The sequence below is a fragment of the Panthera pardus genome, unplaced genomic scaffold (assembly GCF_024362965.1).
Source record: "Panthera pardus isolate Hobbes unplaced genomic scaffold, ASM2436296v1 HiC_scaffold_22, whole genome shotgun sequence".
In the NCBI taxonomy this organism is placed as follows: domain Eukaryota; kingdom Metazoa; phylum Chordata; class Mammalia; order Carnivora; family Felidae; genus Panthera; species Panthera pardus.
The window spans coordinates 23,218,067-23,242,972 of record NW_026526788.1 but is presented as its reverse complement, the minus strand read 5'-3'; the positions used below and the strand labels follow the sequence as shown (position 1 = coordinate 23,242,972).

General features: G+C 42.8%; 1 protein-coding gene across 1 annotated transcript in view; it reads right to left on the bottom strand.

Moving 5' to 3' along the window:
- The window catches only part of ARID5B (AT-rich interaction domain 5B), a 180,479-nt gene extending 158,215 nt beyond the window's left edge, over positions 1-22,264 (bottom strand). The window contains exons 1-2 of the mRNA XM_019444284.2: positions 21,862-22,264; positions 21,168-21,422 (exon numbers count right to left, since the gene is read on the bottom strand). Coding sequence (XP_019299829.1) covers positions 21,168-21,422; positions 21,862-21,882 — 276 coding nt within the window. The 5' untranslated portion in view covers positions 21,883-22,264. The remainder of the gene's footprint in view (positions 1-21,167; positions 21,423-21,861) is intronic.
- Between the last annotated feature and the right edge of the window lie 2,642 nt (positions 22,265-24,906).

Sequence of the window (24,906 nt, the reverse complement as noted above, 5' to 3'; positions counted from 1 at the left end):
GACTCCCTGAACATGATGAAATGGATTTGCCATGGAGGCTCATTAGTGTATTGGGTTCCAATTTCCCAAGCCAGCCCCTTCTCTTCCAACCTCCCCCTCCTTCCCACCAGACATTTGGGTGAAGCTTGTGGCTCAGTGAACTTTGGAAAGCCATCCTGGCACAATTAGAGGGAGTAAGCAAACAGAAGACTGCTCTGAGGTGTGATTTGTCAGATGTAATGCGACCATCCTTCATGGTATAGCCAAAGGCATTTGCGTATCAAACAAGTAATTCAAAAATCCTAAATATTTTATGTTCCTAAATACATTTTTAATACACACTAATCTAAAACTTGTTAGGCTGCAGCCTGCTCCCTGACCAGAAGCCCATCTCTAAAGAAAGCACCAGAAACATCATCTCATTAATTCTCAGTTTCACTTCTTTCCTTTTGGATTTACCACATATGTGCTTTTTTTTTTCCTCCCTAAGATTAAAAACCATTTACACGAAAAGCAAGAAGATGCATCCCAGTGTCCTAGATATTTCATCTCTAAACAAGCAAGTATCTGATATCCACTGAAGATGTGTGAAGTCAGGGGTTGAGCCTGCCACCTTTCCTTTGGCCAAATAGATAGGGTGTTTACTCCACAGTCTATTTTTTTAACTACTTTCAGGTTGCCATAATAAAAACTAGCTTGGCACTCATGTTCTTAGCTCTGGCCATTAAAACACAAGCAAAAGGAGATAAATGAGCCCAATTCCAGTGTTAAAGTTCAGGTAAGTTACCTAGAAGAACATTCTATAAAAGCAAAACTAATAGCAATAAACCCAAACCCAACTACCACCCAACACAGGTGATCTAATATGCCAAATGACTCCAGACCATTCCTTTGACATCTCCTGATCTTTTTCCACCTAGTTTTACAGGCACATTGTCTCCTGCCCAGGTACACAGTTCAACAGAGCCTATACTTCAGAAAGACCCTGATAGGAGGAAGAGAAAAAACCCTTTGCCCCTGTTGGTATATGCAAACCACGGTGGAAGCTGTCTGAATTCTTCAGGGTTTTGGTGATCTGGCATTGAGTCTTGATATACTGCTGTCATTAATGAGAAGAGCAGTCTTCACAGAGAAGCACCAAGAGCCTTATGCCTATTTAGAACGCTTTAATGTAGAAACCAAGTAAATCTTCCTGTTTTGTGTAGCCTCTATTTAAACATAAACATATGATTTAGACATGTTCCCTCATGTTAAACATTTTTTTTGCTCTGTTCACTTAGCACAGTTCACATTATTATCCTTACATGTCCAATGGCAGTGGAATAATTTGAGACCCACAGCTTTATTTAATAATGTAATTATCCTATATTGGATTACTTAAAGGGGCTTTGTATTTTTAAGTTCTAGTTTTTCCTATACTGGTGATATGCTCTGCCGTGGTAAATGATTCAGGCTTCAATCAAAAGCTCTAAACTCAGTTTGGAAAAATATTGAGTGTTTTTGAATAAGCCAGGATTAATGCAAGAGCCAATTTGCAACCACAGTGGGTGACCTTTCTCCTCCTGTTCAAAGCCGGTGGTGTGGAGGCCGGCACAGAGGACAGAGCCAAGCAACTATAACAGCCTGATTCCAACTACTTTGCCACCTCAGGCAGGTTGTATAAACCGGAGAATGAAGCCCGAGTTTTCTTCAAGGTAAGCTTTCTGAAACCTGCATAGTCTTCCATGACTTCTGGTACCCAGCACACTCCTGAGTGCAATGAGGAAGTGAATGAATGCATGAATAAATGAATGAATGAATGAATGAATGAATGAATGCTTTGAGCATTCTGACAAAACAGTTGCAGAAGGGAATACAGAAGGAACCATCCTTGCCGCCTTCATGGGAGTATTCACAAGCTGAGCACACTGGGTTATGGTCAGGAGAAATTTTGTTAGAGCTTTTCCCTAACTCAACTCAATCTGATCCAATTAACCTGTGTTGACTCTGCTCTGTGCCAAGCACTGGGCTGAGTACCAGCCACGGAAAGATGAGGAGGAAGAAGACACTGGTGCTGCCCTTCAGAAACCCACAGTGCCCAGGGCCTCCTGTTCTCGCCTAAGAAGTGAAGGCTCTTCCCTTTTTAGTCCTTTGCCACAGAATCCATGCATTCTTCCATTGTCAGTGTTCTGCACATCTACGCTGAGCTGTGCTGGGTACTAGAACAGCTGGGGAAGAAGCCCCTGACTCATGGATGCCAGTTTTGGGGGTGGGTAGACAGTAAACAATAGCCCTCAGCTAAACGTGATTTACTTGAGAAACTGTCATAAGTTATTTCATTCATTTTCATTCATTCAACAAATATTTAATGAGCACCAACTATGTGTCAGGCATTGGGGTTATAGTCAGAAATAACACAGAGAAAACCCTACTTTCCTGGAGCCTACAGTGATTAAGTATGGTGTGTAGTGTATGGTGTGTATGGGGTGTGTGTGTGTGTGTGTGTGTGCGCGCACACGTGTGTGTGTGAGAGAGAGAGAGGGGTGGGGCAGAAGAGCTAGATAATAAACAAAATAGGAAGGAAAAAACCTAGAAGAGGCAATAATGAAAGACAAGGTGTGGAACCGGGGATGATTTCAAATTGAGTGGTTGGGGAGTTCTCTCTGCTGAGACCCTAAGGAATAGAAGGAGCTAGCAAGGTTAGGAGGTGAGAGGAGGAGGGAGAAGAACCAGGACATTGCATGCAGAAAAAACAGAGGACACACAGGCACTGGGGGGAACATGGTGAAATGTCAAACTAAAGGTTAAACACACACACACACACACACACACACACACACACACACACAAACACAGTTGCATGCTTCTAAATTTGAATCCAGATTCCTTTTCTCCAAGTTTCCAGTAGGTTTAGCATGGAAGCTGCATTATAAATCAATTTCCATTGTTAAAAATTGACCAAAATTTTCTTTATGCCACCTTTTCCTCAAAACTTTAATGCCTACATATGTATGGGTTTTCTTGTTTTTAAAAAATGTTTACTTATTTTCAGAGACAGAGAGTGGGGGAAAGGGCAGAGAGAGAGAGAGAGAGAGAGAGAGAGAGAATCCCAAGCAGGCTCTGTGCTGTCAGTGCAGAGCCCAATGTAGGGCTCAATCTCATGCACCGTATGATCATGACTTGAGCAGAAATCAAGAGTCTGATGCTCAACTGACTGAGCCACGCAGGTGTCCCTGTTTTTTTGTTTTTATTTTTGTTTTTTGTTTTTGTTTTTTTTAAGTAGGCTTCACACCCAGTGCAGAGCCCAACACGGGGCTTGAGCTCAGGACCTTGAGATCAAGACCTGAGCTGAGATCAAGAGTTTGATGCTTAACAGACTGAGTCACCCAGGAGCCCCTACATTTGTATGTTTTGAACACTGTGTTGAAAACAAAGTTGCATCCTCCATGAAAGTTTTCCCATGAAATAGCTGATTTCCACAGAATTTACAAGATGCAAGTCTCTGACATATGCACAGGGTTGAAGGGTAGCTAGAACATGTTCATCTCCTGTAGACACATGTTAGAGACACAAACTGGGACAACAATCCCTCTCATTTGGGTGTTTACATGGACATATACCAACCTAATTTAATGCCCCTCCTCAACCACTGTGCATAAAACATACCTATTTTCTTAGGCAGTAAGGAGCCTGTTTAATTATACCAGCTATAGGGGCCTCCTTCCCCTTCCCTCTGCAGACTTATCATCACACCAGACACAATGCCCTTTCCAGCAAAATTCTCCAAATTCACTGATCAAGATGTTAGGTTTAAGAAAGACCCAATATGGCTTGTTGACATGCTCTAAGACTAACAAATCTTTAAAAGATTAAAGCAATCTGCTGTCTACCATGTATGCCTTCTATAATTAAATGCCCAGAAGAGCGAGGAGGTGTTTGGAAGGAGCCACCCGGGGAGAATACGTAATAAGAGCTAGACAGGGTAAGAAGAATATCCTTCAACCCTCATTGACTAGCCTCATGCTAAAATGACTGGTTCCATTGTTGATGGCTAATCTGGCTCCCAATGATGCCCACCTCCCAGATTTATGCCCTCAAGTAATCCTCTTCCCAAGAGTGTGGGCTGCACATCAGCTGACAAACAGAATTAGGCAAAGGTGATGCATATCATTTCTGTGATTAGGTTACAAAAGGACTGTGGCCTCTGTTCCACTTGCCCACTGAGAGGAAAGTCAGCTGCCATGTTGGGAACTGGTCCATGGAGAAGCCCATGTGGCACAGCAAGAACCTGAGGGGGGCCCAGCCAACTGCCAGCAAGGAATGAGGCCCTCAGGCCAACAGCCCTCAAGGCCCTGAGGCCTCAACATGCAAGTGAGTGAGCTCAGAAGTAGGTCTTACCTCAGTGAGCTCTGAGATGAGTATAGCCCAGGCGGGATCTGCAACAGCTTTGAGAACCACCCCCCTAGCCCACCCTCTCCCTCCGCCCCCCACCCCCAGCCAGAGGCACCCAACTGAGCCTCGCCCAGACTCCTGATCTACAGAAATGCTAAATAATAAATATAATAAATGATGTTCGAAGACACAAAATTTGGGGTAACTTATTATACAACAATGGATAACTGGCACACTAATCTTTAATATGGGATACATTCACGCATTTTTGTGTGATCATGAAATACAGTCAGTGAAACAAACTGCTTAAATACCAATTTTCACTATGCCTGAAAATTAAACTAATTTCTGCCAAGAAGTAGTAAAAGGCTTCATGCAACTGCCTAAATCTTGACACAACTGCCCATACGAGAGATCTTTTCTTTTTGGGGGGTACCCACAGAAATTTCTAAGAAAACTACTTAACAATATGAGCATACCTTTCTGGATGGAAGGGGCAAAGCAAAAGATAATCTTACTAAGTAAGTTGCTAACTTTGTTTTATCTCCTCTAAGCAAGTAGAGGGAGAAGGGCCGATATTACTCGTCTTGTTAGCACCCCCACAGAACTGTGGGTATAATAATAAATACTGGGTGAATTGAATCGAATAAAAATTTGCAGTCAAAAGGCCTCTGTTTAAAAATAGAACTGTTTTTCAAGAGCAGTATTGTATTACATCCTTAGCTACCAGAGAAGCCCAAGCCTTGTCTCTCTTTTCCTTCTCCCACCTTTTCTAGATTCATCTTTTAAAGGCCCTTGACACAGCTGACCAGTTAGAATTCTGTCACCTATAAGCACAATCTGCAGGTCCTGTAGACGTACAATCCTCCAATCCTCATGGCCAAGATGTGGCTTCTCTTTGCTTAAAAAGAGAAACAAACAAACAAACAAAAAGGGCAGAAAAAAATTAAGGCCAAAAAAATATTAAGGCAACTGAGAATCTCAATATTCTGACATGCTGAGAATGTTTTCGCTCTGCTGCTTAGAGGGGTCATTTAAGGAATTCGGGGGGTCAGGAATGATTTGAACACCTGCTTGGCTGTCTATTGAATTACTGATCTATAACATCAAAAATGTGGAGTGAGAAACAGGACCTATAACTGTAAAGACAAAAACCCAGAGCCTGTTGATAATTTTAAAAGACACTACCATTTATGTGACTCATACAATTTGCATTAGGAAACACATCTTCAGCCTTTTTACTCAATCTTTTTTGCCTGCCCAGATAGTTGGGGATGCGTATTTTACAACCCAATGCATTGTTGCTGAACACACATTCAGCTCCCAGGAGCACAAAACACAATTAGACTATTATGGAGAATATTCACAAGAAACAGAATGGAACAGATTATTTCACTTAAGACACACAGAATTCAATTATTTTCTGTATTTATAACCCATGTACACTCGATTTTGGAATAATTTGGTGAGGAGACGGAGTACTACATCAGGGTTTCCATCTGAATTCTAGTAATCTGATATACACTGTGGGATTAACCCAAAGCAAAAGGATTTAATGGCCCAGCAGGCAGTCTCTATTTTGAAGATCCTTCGTCTGAGATCCCCCAGCCATTTTGGCTGGGACCCCCTTCCCTTCCCTTCGCATCCTTTTGCTGATGTGTTTTTGCTTTTTAACAGAACCTTGCCTTGCACATTTTAAAGATGTGTGTGAGAATACACTTGCTATCACCACCACCACAGGAGGAGGAGGGAGAGGAGGCATCTAGGAGGTGAAACACATTTTTAAATTGGGAGGGAGGTGGTTAAGAATGGGAAATAGGAGAGGCTTTTTGTTTTTTTAATGAAGGGAAAGTGAGAGTACTTAAAATAAATTCAAAGTTGTGCACATTCAGTAGATCAACACTAGTCTTCTGGAGGTGGCATTGTGGAGGGGGAGGAACCTGAGAAGCAGCAGGTTTGAACTTCCGTTGGCGTACCAGTATGGAACATCTAGAACGCAGATTTTGTCTCTTGACACCATCACTCTCCCACCTCATCCTATTTTGTTGTGGCTGATGGAATAGATGCCCCCTCAAGGTCCTTTAAGACCTAAATGGTACAGAACAGAATGGAGATCTGACTGGAAACCTCAAACATGGATCAAAAACTCTGCACCAAAACAGAAAAGTCTCAGGATAGATGGGAATCCAGGAAGTTTAACTCTATGCAAATTGACAGTTTTTTCAATTATCATTTTCATACAATAGTTAGTCATCCAACGGCTCAACCAATAAGTTACCTATTAATAAGCTATTAACAATCTAGCACCATGACAGTCTTCACTGAGACAATAATGTTAGGATTTGGCCCTTGGCCAGCAAGGGTGGGGTCGATAGCTAGCATCTGCAAAAGGCCTAGGAGAAGCCAGGCCATGGTTTGGTGCTCTGTGCCCACATAAATTTCATTTGAGATTCACAGTCCAGCAAGTTGAACCCATTTTACAGATAAAGAAACAGAGACCCAGAGAGATTAACTAAGCGGATGACACCCAGCGCCTAACTGGCAAAGTAAGTATTCACATTTGGTTCTCTCACCCTTCCAGACTATGAGTTTATATTCTAACCAGAAAAATCAAATGCACATGTGAAATTATTAATCAGAACTGCCTTCAGATTCCAGTCAAGTCTGACCTGCTAGACCCCCTGAAGTCTGGCCTCAGTCTACCTTATTTTCCACTAAACCCCTGCCCTCTTGCCCAGCTCAGACCATATCTGATATTGTTATGTCCTCCCTTCCTACCTGCCTACAGCTTTTTCTGCCAAGGATGTCCCCTTCTGTCCCCCTCGCTCCTCAAAAATCTCTTTCTGTGAAAGCCTTCGTTATTTTCAAGGGCCTGCTCACAAGCTTCCCTTCTCTGGGGTACTTTCAGCATGGCTACTGGTGGCCATGCTCCCAGTCACACACACTTCTTTTCACAGCCAGTGCCTGCACCCTTAGGACTTACTATGGGCGCCAACACAGAGCCCTGGTGTCCTGGCACAACCAGTCCTTCCGTCCCTCCAGACCCTGGAACTCTGGCTAGAGAGATTGGTGAGGACTTGGTCTACTGGCTGTCCCCTCGTCTTTCCTTTGCTGCCCCTTTAGGACCAGTAGGTTCCTTTTGCTTTATTTACAGAAAATGGACCAAATACAAGAAAAGTTTAAAAACTGTAACAATCCAAAGCTTTGCTCTAGAGAGTGCAAGGTGGCAGTCTGGGAAACGGGGGACACGTCTAGACTGAAGACATGTTTTGTTTGGCCCACAGTGTTTTTGAAAGTTGGACCAAACCGCCAACTAAACTTACATGAAAATCTGGATTTCTGACACTTCTCTTGAAAAATGGAGAGATCTGGCAATATGAAATGACATTCCTGCCCAGCAGTGATCGGCAGGATGAGAGAGGCACGATTCAAAGGAGCCACGTGCTCCCTGCTTCCCTCAAGCACGATATTTTCTCCCAGACCTGGCTCATTCCACCTCATCTTACCTGCCTGGCCTGGTGGGCACTTACACAGGTGCATGAGCTCTAGGTCCCTTTCTCCTCTACACAGTGGAAGACATCATGGAGGAGGTAGCTTTTGAACAGGGCCTTGAAAGATGGACTTTTACTTCACTGGGGGATGCCTCAATGAATTCTACACCCTTTTTCTAAGACTGCCTGTGTTACTAGTTAGTTTCTAATACAGTTCCTCCACTTGTCAGCAGGATGCCATGCCGTTTTTGCCATCTGTGTTTTGGAATCAAGACACCTCAAGTTCCCATTCTGGGAACTTACCTGATGAAGGAATTTAGAAACCTCCACAAGTCACCTAACCTCTCAGTTTGCCCTTCTGGAAAATGGAGATGACATTACATTCTACCTCATAGCATTATCATCGTAAGAAGTAAATAAAAGGTCACATATGAAACCATAACCATACAGTTTACTATTACCTTTACTAATATCATTTTAGGGGCACTTGAGTGGCCCTGTCAGTTGAGCCTCTGACTTAGGCTCAGGTCATCATCTCGCGGTCGTGAGTTCGAGCCCTATATTGGGTTCGCTGCTGTCAGCACAGAACCTGCTTCAGATCCTCTGTCTCCCTCTCTCCCTCCCTCCCCTGCTTGCACTCGCTCTCAAAAATAAATAAAAACATTAAATATATATATATATATATATATATATATATATATATATATATATATTTAGACCAGGGGTCAGGCAAACATTTTCTGCAAAAGGGCCAGATAGTAAGTATGTTCGGCTCTGTGCATCACATGGTCTCTATCACAACTGCTGAATTCTGTCACTACAATATGAAAGCTGCCAGAGACGATTTGCAAACAACTGGGTGTGGCTGTGTGCCAATAAAACTTTATTCACAAAACAGGAAGCTGACCAGATTGACCTTAGTTTGTTGACCCCTGTTTTCGATACCCCCACAGCCAGCCAGTGTAAATCAGCTCTGAAGATGCTAGGTAGGTGTCTCACTGATATCTAGAATAGAAAAATAGGTGCCTCCAGTGGGCATCAGTGGCCATCTCTAATCTGTTTACTGGATTCACCAAGATTAGGCTCAGCCCAGAAATCATCCTGCAGGGACTCTACACATCGTGGCAAGAAACCTCTTCCCAATCTTCATCAGAATCTCTCTAGACCTGAGTTCAAATGTTATTTTTTCCAAAATGCCTTCATACAGCTTCCCAACGAGATCAGCACCCCTGTCACAGGTCCATATATTTTCACTTCATCACACTGACCTTGCCACACAACCACCCATGACTTGTGATTATTTGATTGATTACGTACTCCCCACCTGACAGGAAGCTCCGCGAAGGCAGGATCTGCCTGGTTGCTTTCCCACCTCTGTCCCGCCAGGACCTGTGCTGGCCTGCACGCAGAAGGCACTCTGGAGGGACGGAGCCTGAGTCTCCTCTCCTGTGAAATGTGCAAGAGGCACCACATGCCTGCCTTGGGGGGCATGGGATTTAAGGAGCCCTTTTAAACATTTTATTCCTCGAGTGCACAGTATTATTATGAGTCATCTGTGTATCAGTCAACTGCCAATTTGCACGTTCCTAGAGAGCAGGATAGAAGCTTTCAAGAGTTTTATACTGAACAAATAAATGAAGGACTAAAATAAACAATGTTCATGAAGGCCTAATTGGAGAATAGGTCAGTATATGATGAAAGTCCCAATATTAGTCCCTCAATATATTCTAAAGTGATAGGGGACACGAAGGTCAGAGTCCTGGTAGAATCGAGGACATCCAGGTTTCAATCCTGGCTCTGAGTCTTAACTGTATGTGACCCTAGGCAAGTCACTTAACCTCCCTGGCCTCAGTTGCCTCATCTATAAAGTATGAAATGCTACAATACAACCAACCTTAGAGAATTTCTTTGAGAATTAAATGAGCATTTAATTTACATACCAAGATATATGCAATGCCTGACACTAATAGCTAGTTGATAAACAGAAAATGTAACTTCATTGAAAACACCATGGGTAAAATTTTTGCAGATGGTTTTGAAAAACAGTAAGTTGGGGCATTTTCTCTGGAATGTGCAGAAGAGAAATATTTAGGAGAAAATGTATGAATAGAGTTTTAAGATGATGGAGATGGGTTTCCTCCATTTCGGAAACCTCAATCAAGTTGCTTTTCCCTCCTTACTATGAAAGAATGAGTAAACTCTATGAGAACAGAAATCTATTTCTCTGGAATGTGCAGAAGAGAAACCTTTACGAGAAAATGTATGAATAGGGTTCTAAGATGATGGAGATGGGTTTCCTCCATTTTGGAAAACTCAGGTTGTTTTCCCCTCCTTACTATGAGAGAATGAGTAAGGTCTATGAGAACAGAAATCTATATCTGTGTATTAGTCAACTCTCATATCCCCATTGTAGAGACATGACACATAGTAGGCATGCAATAAACATTTCTGAATGAAAGAAACCATCCATGAATATCAGATGTAGCAGGAATGCCAATTCCATTTATCACCAAGAGTGCCATCTTGGCAAAGCTTTTCTTAAGCCAGTATAAATGTTACCATCAGAGGGCCCTCCTAAATTCAGGAAAGAATGAGGAAATGAAGGTAAGGTCTAGAGGGCAGTGTGAATATCCAGCCTAGTTTCTGTGTCATCACTGACCCTTGGGTAAGTATCTTGGCATTAAAGTCCATACTGTCATTAGTGATTTTATGAGTGATATACCACAGAGGCATCATCTCCTGGTATAAGACAGGCCGCTCGAATGACCTGCCCTGAATACACCCATGGGAAACTCTTGCCTACTTTCCTCAGAGTACAACCTTAAGAGAGCAGTCCTTCCTCAAAGCAGGAGACCTGCTGTGCCTGAGGGCGCAGGCTTCTAGTTCTGCTTGTCACTCACGAACTCTGAGCATGTGGCCAAGATTTTCCTGGGCCTTTCTGTGTCCATTGAATAAAGGGGGCTAGACTTGCTCTCTTGAACGTTCTGCAAGTCGATAAGATGTCCATGACAAATCAGACATGAGCCTTTTTCTTAGATGACCATGGAAAGTCTTCCTGATCCTCTTTATCAACAAAGACAAGGGAAGTCCAGCCAGTCACGCCTAAAACCAAACATGTCTGTGCAGATGGCAGATCCAGAGAGACCAGCCACACCTATGGATCTGCCAACGTTCCAGCCAGAAGGACTCTTGAGAATCTGAGAATGTTCTTAGCAACCTTCTCCACCTCTGAACCCTTCACCCCATGTCAGAGGTCTTCATTCTACAATGCAAATTTCCAACCAGAATGTCCCCAAAGCTGGGTGGTCATGGAGGAAAAACATCTAAACCTGAGTCTGTTGTTGGGGAAAGTCACCTGGGTCTGTTGTTGGGGAAAGTCAGAGAAGAAGGCAATGAGGAAGAACATTTTTATTCGCTGGCATACTATCTGGATAGTTTGTTTTTGTCCAGTGGTACTCTAAGCTGAGCTCGAACCAGATGATGGTGAGCAAAGCTTGGACTAAAGGGAAAACAGCATTCTGTCAAAATGATTTCCAACTCCATGTTCCACAGGGGGCTTGGGGCAGGCCCAGGGACAAGGAACTGGTGATAACTTGGCCTGTTATCTCTGTAGCATGGAAGACTTCCCATGTGGGGGTAAAAACAAAACAAAAACCACACATCCATATCCATATGTACATACACACTTCAATGAATATGTATATGTACATGTACATATTTTTAAAACATATTCCTCCCTTAAGAAGAATACACAGAATTAGCAAATTTAAATTATTTGCACTTAGTTCTTTGTCTCCAGTTATACTGTGTTCTTTTGTGCTGGTAAAACAACATGGGCTTTAATTAGCAAATATCTGTAAATAATTTACTTGCTTTTCAAATACAGCAGAACAATGGGGTCAATTTTCACATACATTTACCCAGCATGCATCTTGGGTCTTAAGCCAGACTCTCCCATTGTTCAATAACTATATCAAGCTGTCCAACTCCTGCTGCCTCCCTGGTGGCGGGTGGGGGTAGGGGGCCAGACACCCAAGTTCCAGTAGCAACATCCCATTTTCCAAGACCCCAGAAGGCAAGCACAGAGCGTTGCCCAGCCCAAGCTACAACACACACCTACGATCTCTAACCCTGGGGCCTGCTGCAAGGAACGTGGAGGTGTGCCAAGAGCAAGGGGCATTTCATGGCGGCAGGATGCGGGTGCTCCACAGCCCCGCTGCCTCCGACCCCTGACAGCGTGAGCCCCAAAACGTAAGGCGCGACATCTGAAGCCTATGAATCACAGCCTCGTGTAGGCTCTGCAGGGTTAAAGCTGGGCACCACACATGCAGTGCAAAGAAAGATGTTAAATCAAATGAGAATGACTGCTCCAAGACTGGAGGCACTATTATTTTGAATAAGATTGAAAAGGCCAGAAAAAGCAATTCAAAAACATTTCAATTATGTATTTCCCAGAACTACATCTTTGAGCAACTAATGCAAATGTTACCACCACAATAAAACTTCTTCCCACATAAAAGCATATAAAACAGGTTGAACAGCATATACTTTATATATCATATGCATATTTTTGACTATTAATAAAAAATTCAAAATCTATGTATGCTTTACTCTCCTAAGCAATACAGTAATTATGATTAAGGGACAGGCAGCACAAAAAGAACCAATTTATCTTCTCGTGCTCAGGAATACTATTGTGTAACTAAGCAACTAAAGACAAAATATGGTCTAATTAATTCACTCCTATGCTTATTTAAAAGACACAATTAGAACATTTTTATTTTCCAGCCTGCACAGTAGCTCAACATGCTTGAGGGTGTAGAAAGCAAAGCCTATTATTCTCAAAGACAAGAGTTTAATGTTTAGTGCCACTGATCAGGCTTGGAACTCAATGCTGGGGAGGAGGGGGGGTGTTCCACAGCCTGGGTGTGCTCCGAGTCACGAAAAAGGAAAGGTAAGGTGGGGGGAAAGATGTCCGTGGGGCCACTAGCTTGACTAGTAACACATGGCCTCTCCTCCATTTTCCTCACCCCGTGGGCCAAGAATGGAGACAGGGCTGTGAACTTGATGGTCACGTGGGTAAGGACATACACTACCGTGCATCTATTTATACAGCCACAGAGATTCTATAGAAAATTCATGTAATTAAACCACACGTCCTCGTCTGTGTGATAAATGTCAAATATCCATCTTTGACGCTGCTAACAGTGCATCTGATTTTAAAAGCAGAATTAATTTAGGCATGTGTGCTACAGATTGATGCCATTAGCATGATTCTAAAGCACCCTTTCAGTAATAATCATCATCTGCATGCTTGAAATGTGTTGTGGATACGGATGCTCACAGGCCAGGATGTGATCCGTGCTTCTGAAGGCCAAGGTCCGGGTTCTAATCTCCAGCGGGCCGGCAAAGATCACGGTGTGGCTGGAAAAAGCCATCCGTGCCTGTGCAAGGGCATGGGAGCAAATTTTTCGAGAAATGCAGGAAACCCACAACCACCTCTCTGAGAAGCCAATGAATCCTTCATCCAACAACCGATAAATTTGTTTGAAATTTCTTTAAAAGCCAAACCAAAGGGTAATCACAGGCTACAATATTATTCTGAGTGGAAGATGGCAAACATCCAACTACCCTGGCTATAATAAATGACACGCAAATACATTTGATTTGAGCAATTATATTCTGGATATCGGTTAAAACCAGACTTTGATAAATGGGCTTGCATCATGTATCACTAGATGCCGCTACGAACAATGGTATGCTTGATTCATAATTAATAACCAAGTATTTACATGTATGGACTCGTGTACTTCATAAAAATAACATTTCCTTAGTATGTGCCTGACACTCTAAATGTCAAGGGAGGTTTTAATTGCTTACAATTTTGACTCACCATCAAACACTGGCCTAGTTAAGACCATCAGTCTGAAAAACATGCTGGCTGGAAGTAGCTGCAACCACACTCAGGTGAGGAGGGACTGTTCCCCTCAAGTCCACTCTTTGCTCAGAGTGCCACCCCACAGCCCTGACTTTTTATGGGCTGAGGGCCGAAGGTTGGAAAAGTATTCAAATGGATAGAGATGCTGGCTCTTAGCCTCATCATCCAGTCCCAAATAGGCACCGATTTCTTTGGTGAGTACGCCTCAAGAAAATCCTGTACGCTGTTTCACATCCTCGGTGCAAGACAACCGTGGATTTTAGAAGAGAAATAAAAAGTGTGAGATGGGGTGCTGCAGCTGGCCTACATGTGAATGGCCGACAGTGGGTCCTCTGCCAGAAGACGCTGGGCCAAGCTTAAAGAAAGCAGGTGGTGGGAAAGGACATTTTAAATGACTTATATCATTCGGTTATTCAATAAATACTTAGTGAATAGCGCTGAATAAGGTGTGGGGACCCAGAGGTGAGTAAGGCCCAACCCTCAGTTCCTGAGAACCACCCTGGGGTGGGGAGGGGGGCGGGAGTGAGAGGCAAAGGGAAAGAACACAGATAAGCATCACAGAACATACACGTGCAAAGTACAGGGGAGGCTCAAACCTACCAAGGCCCCGTAAGAACCCTGAGGGCAGGGATTCTCGCCTATCTTGTTCACGGCTGTATCCCCAGGGCCTAGAACAGGCTCTGGCACAAAGTAGGTGCTCTATAAATAAGCACTGAGTGAATGAGACTTCGAAGATAAAGACAATACTTTCTAGTTTCCAGAAAGATCATGAAAGGCTATAAATAGTGACTTTAGTTAATCTCCACTTTAACTAAGAAGCACAGAAAGAGTCTCACAGCTTTTCTGTGACCCATGTCTGTCCAAGAGGGTAAACTATGCGCTCTTTCAGGGCTGAGGCCATTCTCCTTCATCTCTGTATCCCGTTGTTCAGCACATAGTAAACTTTCAATCAGCATCTGAGGAACTGAATAAATTCTTGTTCCAAAATCATGCAGATAGCGAGCCTTCCCTTGACCACATGTTGCATTTACTGTCAACACAATTCTCCGGGTTATAGAACATCTTTTGCTGTTTTTACCTTTTTAAAAACGTGTTGATCTCATCTCTCTACCAAGATTGATAAGCTTCTTGAGAAACAGGGTCACACCACGAACTGTTTGCAACCATCTCTGCACCTAGCAGAGCTCTAAGTACCTGGTCAGCATTCAACAAGTAGTTTTTGATTAACTCAAGACCGATGATACCAACATTTGCTGGAGTTAGGATCTTAACCATACGAAATATAACTCAGTATACATTCTACTGATTCTCAACTTTTAACATCATTAGACTCAATGCTAAAACAGAGATTTGTTTATGTAAATATTTTTGACATATTAATGTTAAATTATTTCTTAATATTTACTGGATCTTGCTCCAACCCAAGTAAGAAGGAGAAAAAAGTACACAATCACATTCCCTATTTCAGATCAACTCCACAGGCCAGGGGTCAGCAGACATTTTTGTAAAGGGCCAAATAGTAAATAATTTCCACTGTGCGGGCCATATGGTCACTGTCACAATTACTCGACTCTGCCACTGGAACCTGAGAGCAGCTATAAACAATGCGTAAACAAATGAGTTTGACTATGTTCCAATAAAACTTTATTTACAAAAACAGACAGTGGTTCAGACTTGGCCCTCTAGCCTTAGTTCGCTGATACTTGTCACAGTCCAATAAATTCTCTCCATATAATTCATTAGTTCTCACCCTAGTTCTAAAGGGCCAGCCAGTTAAGTTACTCCTTCTCATAGTTTACAATCATTTCTAAAAATAATAATAAATGGGGCGCCTGGATGGCGCAGTCGGTTAAGCGTCCGACTTCAGCCAGGTCACGATCTCGCGGTCCGTGAGTTCGAGCCCCGCGTCAGGCTCTGGGCTGATGGCTCGGAGCCTGGAGCCTGTTTCCGATTCTGTGTCTCCCTCTCTCTCTGCCCCTCCCCCGTTCATGCTCTGTCTCTCTCTGTCCCAAAAATAAATAAAAAACGTTGAAAAAAAAAATTAAAAAAAAAATAAAAATAATAATAACTAATATAACTGCATCTATCCTTTGCTGAGCTCTTGTGTATTAAGTACTATGTTAGTTAGCAGGCCTTTCTCATTATTATTTCTAATTCTCTTGGCAAAGTAGAGATCATTAAGTCCATTTTACAGATGGAGAAACTAAGGCTCGGAAAAGTTAAAGAAATTGTCCAAGGCCAGTGAGGTCACTGAAGAGGTGTCAGAAATTTTTAAAAGCCAGCTCATGGGTACAGACCTGAGACTGAGTAGCCATCCAGCCCCTCCTGGACTTCAGAATGTGTCTGACCAACCTGAGATATGATACAATCAGGCAATCTTTGAAACAAATCCTGCTGATCCAGATGACAGACAGCATACCTCAATACTAACATGTAAATCTTCAAGGAGCTTTTTATCTTGGTGACATAGCTAAACCCATCACATGGATGAAAACCAACCTGATTTGGGGAGACCTGTATTCGCTATCTGTACTAGTAAACTAACCTACGTGCCGTCTTCTCAGAGAGAAAACCTTTCTTTAGGAAGGTCTATGGTAGTCGTCTCAAACTTCAAGGAGAACAGTAATACGAATGTTAATGATAATAATAATGAGTCACCCATTACTGAAGATTCCATGTGCCAACTGTAAACACTTTATATGTATTAACTCATTTAATCTCTAAAATAATCCTCAGAAATAGGCACTATGTTTCCATTTTATAGATGAGAAAATTGAGGAACAGAGAGTTTAAAACTTGCCCAAGGTCACACAGCTAAATTTAGCAAGACTGTTCAAAATGCAGGATCCTTGACCCCAATTCCAGAGATTCTAATTGAGTTAATGTCAACAGGCATTTTGGAATATGAAATTTTGACAAGTTTTAATGAGGTAAGCACTTTTAGAAATCCTGACTACATGCTAGCCTCTGTAATGCCCAGATGTGCTAGATCCTGACTTCCTGACAGAATTGGCTTACTCATCCACACTCACAGTTGCAGGTGACCAGTAAAGCTTCTTGTAGAATCTAGCCCATGGTCAGGCTGGAATACAAGCTTGCACATCCACCTATTTTAAGGGGGTATATCGCCAATAGATTAAGCGCTTGGCACTTTGAAAATGAATGTAATCAGAAGTTACCCAGTAACAGAACCAATTACCCGCCTACTTTGCCATTTTCCTCCTCTGAAGAGATACTGGCTGAATGGCAATTGTGGGTAATTACTAAAGACACTTAACTCCTTGTATATGGCCCTGCTATTCACTTTCATGGTAATTTAAGACAGTATCATGATTAGGCCTGGGAACCTCCACACAGACATAAAAGTTATTCTGCTTATCATTTATAAATTAAGAATATCTAGCATAAAGTCCACCATAATCATTACTCTTTTCTATTTATGTAAGGACTACACAGTTAATGAAGTACTTTTGTCCATACGTATTCACAACAAGCCATAGACAGTCAGCCTTATTATTGTTCCCATTTCACTGCTAAAGAAACTAAGGCTCAGAGTGTTTATGACGGTTCAAGGTCAAACAAATAATAAGCTGCAGAATCAAGACACAACTCTGGGGTGCCCGGGTGGCTCAGTCGGTTAAGCATCCGACTTCGGCTCAGGTCACGATCTCACGGTTTGTGGGTTTGAGCCCCTTGTTGGGCTCTGTGCTGGCGGCTGAGAGCCTGGAGCCTGCTTCGGATTCTTTGTCTCCCTCTCTCTCTGCTCCTCCCCCACTCATGCTCTTTCTCTCAAAAATAAATAAACATTAAAAAAAAAAAAAAAAAGACATGACTCTGGACTGCTCTTCCTCAACACCAGAGGCCAGCTCTGGAAGTATGGGAAGGCAGCAGTGCATGTAAGTATGCAAGTCATTATCATAATCAGTACAACTAACAATAAATTGTCAATGGTGATGAATCATGGTACTAAAATGCAACTATTCTTGTTAGCTACCACTAGCTAGAATTAGCTGAACTTTATAAAATAAGAATGGTTCTTCTACCTAAAATCTAGGGACCTTTGGCAAAACTGATTGACTAGTCATGATTCTAAAATGAACAAGCACCTGCCCACAGTAGTACATACTTCTAGAATATAATATGATGCATTAAGCGGGGTGGGATTCAGTGGGAAGATAAACCAACCCTAAAATTTAGGAAGACCTAGGTCCTACTCTGGTGACCTTTGACAAACCACATAATCTCCCTAAGCCTCTGTCTCCATCTGTAAAATGGCATACAAAGTCCTGCCTTATCCAGCCTCTTCCAGTTATTTCAAGGATCAATAAAATATTCCCCAAAAAGGCCCTCTGCAGATCACAGCAAACCACACAGGGACGCTATTTCTAATCTCGCACAATGATAATTTTCCTGCTTTTAGAACTGACGTCTTTACATTTCAAGAAATCATAAATAGACAGAATGGTTCTCTTAAACCAAAAAAGCATACTGAGTCCTGGCTGTCCTTTTGAAATGGATGCTGATGTCAGCGCAATCAAGAAATTATTAACCTCCATTTGGTTACTTAAAATAAACTGTACTGGCTGATTAAATGTGCTGAACATTTTCTCCAAGTAACCGTGCACATCACCAAGAAACCTTTCTCGTTCGGTCACACTTTACAAATGGCAAATGCATCATTCAACACTATTTAAAATCAATAACAAAAATCATCTCACTGTAGTATATAAACAAGTTAATGGAGTAAGTGAAAACAAAGCAAATTTCTTAATGAGAAGACCCTGTTGCCCCCTCTAGGTGCCTGCAGTAAATGCTGGTTTCTGTAGGCTCTCCTCCAGAGGAGACGGCTGCTGCTATTCAGCTAATGAATGACTAACTTAGGCCAGGGGGGAAATGACATCACCAGGGTGGAAAACCGATCTGCATTGGGAAACTTTCTACCTGCTTTACATTTGTCATAATTATTTTGCACAATGCAGCCTGCATTTGCATAATTTTGAGGCGTGTCATTATCTCAATTGAAAATTGTTTTAATATGGCTGAATAATTCACAATGACATCAGCCAAAGTCCTAATGAAATATACAAGTATAATCATACAGCTAATTACCAGCCGTGTTAGCATTAAAAAACAAATCATGCATAATATTAGACGATGTATATGCAGCTGAGGATTATAAATAGAGCCATCTCCCTCCCCAAACCCCCTAGAGTTTACTTTTAAATGGCAAGATTAATTTTCTTAGGTATGGCTCATATAGCAGTGACGAAATGTACAGATCATTACAACGGCTCACTTTCATTTCCCCTTAATGAACAATTTTTTAAAAATCGTGTGTTTAAAAGTACTGTATATCTATCCATTACCAGCAGTTCTAACAGATGCAAACTTGGGCTGTTATTGTTTTTATTCTTAAATCAGAATTCACCATTTAATTACACCAACAGAAATTAAAACTGGACCAAGTGGGGTCAACTTGGGGTCTTTAAAAGTATTTCAATTTCAATTAAAAAAAGAGAGAGAGTGTGTGTGACCACAAAATATCTCATAAAACACTGAATAATTTCCTTCTGGGTTTAGTCAGAAGTCTATTAGGCACCAGCTCTTTTCTGGATATTTAATCCTTCCCTTTTCCAGATCACAGGCCATGTTGAAGTAATAAATTTGAAAAGCAAATAATAAGAAATCAGGAGGGGGAGGGGAGGAAGACAGCTGCGCAGGAAAGTTGGGTCGGGGGAGGGGGCCGAGCTAGACCTCGGGAGGGGGAAGAGCTCAACCTGTTGGTAGGTTGCAGGATTTTTCACAGTATTTCCAAACAACACCTTTGTAAAATTGCAGGCAGACGTCGGGAAGTAAGAACGTTTAAAACCCAAAGCTGGCGGTGGAAGGCGGAGTGGGGGGGGGGGGGGGGAGGCGGCATTCGGGGAGGGGGGCGGGGCTTATTTCCGAAGAGGCAGATCCGAGGGCGAAGGTTTTGACGAACTCAGTAATTAACCGGCATAGACCACTGATGGGCAATTCGAGCCTGGGAGAGGGAGTGAACTGGCGATGCCAAAAGTAAAATCAACTCCATCAGACCAAGGGATTCTGGAAGGACTGGCAGGCAGTTCTACGCTCCGGGATGAGTTAAACGCGGAACCATTCATTTAACAAAAAGATCCTACACCTACCTCGAAAGCTCGAGGGCCTGGCACAGAGCTAGCTGCCCTCAAAAGTCTCAGTTTGAGCACCCTGCTCTCGCTTGGGAAACACAAAGCCTTGCCAGGCGGCCGCGCGCCCTCCCTCCCCACCGCACCGAGGGCACTGCCTCCCCAAAATAGTTCCCCCGGTGGGTATCGCGGAGCTGAGGTCGGTCAGCTGACGAGGGGAGCCCGCAGAACTGCGGTCACACATGAAATGACAGAGCCGAAGGGAGGCGGCCGCCCCGGCGCCCGGTGACAGCAGCTCACCTCGGGCGTCCTCCCGGGAGCGCGGCTAGCGCCCCCGCGGCCGCCCAGAAACGTGCCGGCGAAGCTCGGTCCTTCCCCACCCTTCCCGGGAGCGCCGTCTGGGCACGGAGGCCGCGGGACCCGCGGGGCCAGTGGGCGAGCACACACCCCTCTGCCCTTCCCTCCCCCGTCCCGGTCCCACACATCCCAGAAGATCGCGCTGGAAGACGTCCACTTTGCGTGGAGTAATTGAAAACTAGAACATCAAATGGCTTGTCCGAGGGGGAGGGGGGTGGGGGCGAGAGATAGTTGTTAATGCTTAACGTGTTTGTGCCGGTTACACGACCGCTTTGAAATCCGCCCGGGCAGATCTGCAAGTTATTTGAATGTATTATTCCAGTACCTGTCATTTATCACTTTATTCAACACGTCTTTGCCAACTCAATAGCTTTTGATCTCACTCTGCCTCCATTTCGTAATTTCCGCCCTCTTAAACATATCAAATACTTTAAAAAAAAAAGTGAACAATATCTAAACCCACCGAAAGAAATCCACCCAGCCCCGACCGAGCCAGACGCGAAGGTAAAATTTTCAAAAGGCAAAAAATATAAAAAAGCATGTGATGTCCAAGCGGCAGTAGCAAGAGAGAGAACGATCACACACACACACACACACACACACACACACACACACACATCCTTGAACAAAACCCTTCTCGAACAAGTTATTTGATCTTGACTAAAATCAGCAGTTGGATCCTCTTTGTAAAGCTGACAGCCAAACTCTGACAATGGCAAAATACTCGAGCCCCAGCTAGTGGCGCTACCCCTTTAAAAAAGGAGTCGATCCTGCTCGCCTGCAGAAGTGAATACAGTATTTTCAAGCTTGCCCTGTAATAAGCATTACTAGGGGAGGGGGGGGATAATAAAGAAAGAAGAGAGGGAGATATAAGTTTACCACCTCGCCATGGTCGCTATTTCTGCCCTGGGGAGTGTCTTCTGGGAGGAAATAAAGTTTAGAGCTGGATAAAAGTTGCCGGCTGGTCCTCTCTTCCCACAACAGCTGGAGCTCCGCTATGCAAATCGGATCCTTTGGCGTACATCTTACAAAGAAAAAGTCGCCAAGGGACAAAATTCTTGGTTTGCCTTCAAGGTGGAATTGAAAAGCCTTGTAGAAAATGTAAGGTCCGTGCAAGCCACACGGTGAGCCGACCCACTGCAGGGGAAAAAAAGCACCAAATAAATAACGTAGCCATCAGAGCACAAACATCTATTCCCAGACACATTTACACACAGACATCCACACTCTTAATACAGAAGAGCCAACAGATATAAAGCTGGGTGGAAAAATAATAGAGCCCACAAATTTTCTGCCTCCCTTAAAAATAAAAAAAATAAATAAAATAAAAAACTCCGGGCACCCCCACCGCCACCTCTCCCTACTTCTCCATCTGAGGCGGTAAAATTACATTATGTATGTATGATCAGTGCAGGGATTTTTTTAAACAATAAAAATGATTTGGGGGGATGCAGAGGGTAAAAGTTTGGTGAAAAGTTTGTGGGGGGTGTGGGTGGGTGCAGAGGTGTGGGTGAGTTGGGGGGCTGGGGGGTGCCGGGGGGTGCCGGGATCGGAGGAGCGGAGGAGAGCGAAATACCTGGAGTGAGTTGGGCTCCATCTCGACGTTCTGAATTGATTGAACTCAACATTCTCTCCAAACTTGTTGGCTTGAATGGATTGCATCAGGTCCTGGCAGGGAAAAACATTCTCTGCCTTAAGCTGGCGTAATGTCTCAATATAAAACTGAGCTCTTGCCTCCCCTTCGGCACCAAAATGATTGAAAATATGTCCTAATATTTCTCTGACGACTCAATTTTCAGCTCCTGTCAAAACTGTGTAGGTTTCCTTCCAAATGTGGGATGATCAAATTCATAATCGGAAGTAAGGTTCTGTCCGATCTCGGCGGGAAGCGGATGGATCAAGGCAAAAAACATATAGGAAGGTTTGTAAAAATAAAATCCACCCTAAAACTGTGTGAAGATGAGATCTCCCTCTTCCCAATCTCCCTTGTCTAGGGGTGTCGTCTAGTGAGATTTTTGGAGGAGACGAGAGCTCGCGAGCTCCGCTTTGCATCTGACAGGACCTGCTTGTATATGTCTAATATAAAGAACATTTCCTGCAGAGATTCCGGGGCGCTGCTCCTCTTTCTAATGCTCCTTAGCAGATTTGCTGTTATTAGACATGTAGATTTGTTTGATAGTTAAATTACGCTTCCTCACTGCCATGTTTTCGAGAACTAATCTGTTAAATTATCTTTTGATGCCTATTTACATGGAAGGGAAAAGTGGGTTATCGATTATATAAACATATAAATATTAATGCATTTGTTCGCTTCGCAAAAAAAAAAAAAATACTCAGCGGAAAAAAAAACCCAGAAAGACAAGTGAGCAATGCACAAACATCTCAGGATTTTGCAAACAATATTGAACGGACAGCGACTGCATTTAGGGACTGGAACAATAAACGATGCATGATAAATCAATAAATGCGAGCAGCGAGTCTGCTCGGAATATGAATTCAGGCTCCCGGTTCTGCGTGTGCATTCTTTAATTTTGAAGTATATACACTAGTACGTGTTTACAATGCTGATGGACGCCAAGGGCGCTCTCAAATGATAATGTGTTTATATAACCCAGCGCTACAGGAATAATATACCGACTCCTACCCCACCCCCATCCCCTCCCCCGCCAAAAAAGGGAGGGGAGCTTCCTCAATAATAGTTTGAAACTGAAAAAATCCATTTGCAAACTAGTTAAATACAACCAGAAATTAAGCTGTTGAAAACCGGGGGCATGAACCGTAAGACAATAAAGGTTTTAAATGTGTATATTTATTGTTCTGGAGCCCTGGAGCATTGCGAGGTTTGCATGCACGGCTATTATGCAAACACAGAGAAACTTAAGAGCGACAGAACAAGGAACAGGCAGAGACTGCAAAGCCCTCGCTCGCTCCGACCCAGCTGCCCGTCCTCCGCCAGGCTAGATTGCATTTTCGCAGTGTTGATGTAAAATGGTGTACTCGCTTCCCCCACGCTCCCCACCCCCTTCCCCGCTCTCCTCCCACTCCTTCCAGTGCCTCCCGCCCCCCCTTCCCCGATTTTATTATATTGGCACCAATCTTTCTAAAGTGGGTCTGGCATGCTAAAAAAGTAAACATGTACTATATGGGGAATAAGGTCTGTATAGTATGACAGTTGAAACTTGATCTGTGATAAAATTACAGGATGTTGAAATTACTAGTAAGCTATTTTTAACGCTTTCGCAACGTTTCACCTCTAGTCACAGCATCTAGTTGAAACAGGATTACTTTAATGAAAATTATATTCACATGGCTGAAGTTAATACACCCGGCAGAACACAAATGCCTCATATTCAGTGACTTGAGGTGGAAAGACCCTCTGTGTGTATTTTTATGCCTTTTCATAACGTCTGCGTCCGCTGCAGTAAGAATTAGGGCACTTAACATTATCTAAACCACATTTTTGATTCAGAACATGGGGAAGTAATAAAAGGCAAGATCTATCTCGTTTCTATACACACAGAGATAAACGAAAGAAAATGGCAGATCCTCCAATTACAATAAGTAATAAAAGCCCATGCCAGAGAGCCGGTATTCTTAAAGATGAAAACTATTTTAATAATTTAAAGTAATATCACAACTCTGCACCATGAAGGAGGACAATGTAACAATTCGCAGTCTCCCATCTTTGCATTAGCCAGATTATGACTTGCACATCACTCTTTAATTATCTTCCTTGAAATTTCATCTGATCTTTCTATTTTATAAACATGGGTTACAAAGAGAAATTACAGCTCTCTAGCGTTTTCTCTCTCTTTTTAACTTTATGATGCATACTGCAGACGTTTGATTAGAATAACCCATTTTGTTCATTTTTTTACATATGAATGGACTTGACTGAAGGGTATTTTACGTATCTTTTTTTTTAAATACAGGAGAGATGCCTAAGGCTTCAGTTAGTCGCTGTGCTGTTAGCGTGAATATATACATCCAGTTCAAGACATCCTATATTTAAAAACTTGAATTGCAGTATTTTGACAAGATCATGTTTGAGATCGACTCTGAGTCAGTTTCCTGTATGACCAATGCAGCAGCATTTATGCAGGAAACCTTAACAGAATGCCTGAGGGTATCCCTGGATTGTATATTAAATCTCTCTCTTAAAAAATACACAACTCTTTAGAGCATCTAAGCAACTTCTGCTGGTTTTGGTGCTGTAAGTCTTTAAGTGTCTGTAAGGGACTTCATCTAATTAGAAACGCTGTTTCTATGTCTCTTCAAGGTAGAAGCTGAACTAGGGCTGCATGCTGAGTAATCTCTCTTCTCGTAAACTCCCGATAAGGTTTTTCAGATGTTAACAATTGCAGGGATCTAGGTCTGAATATTTTTGAATATCTGCAGTCTCGTAATCAGATGAATGCTAAATTTCAAAACTGGATCCCAGGGGTATCTTCCCTCTCTTTTTACAGCACCACCCACTACCACCCCCATGAAAATAATAAAATCTAATAAATCAAGCCTCTGGTCCAATCCTGTAAATGGCTTTTAAAATCACAGATCACAGTGGTGTGTGTTTACAAAAAAAAAAAAAAAAAAGAAAAGAAAAGAAAAAAAAGAAACCAAA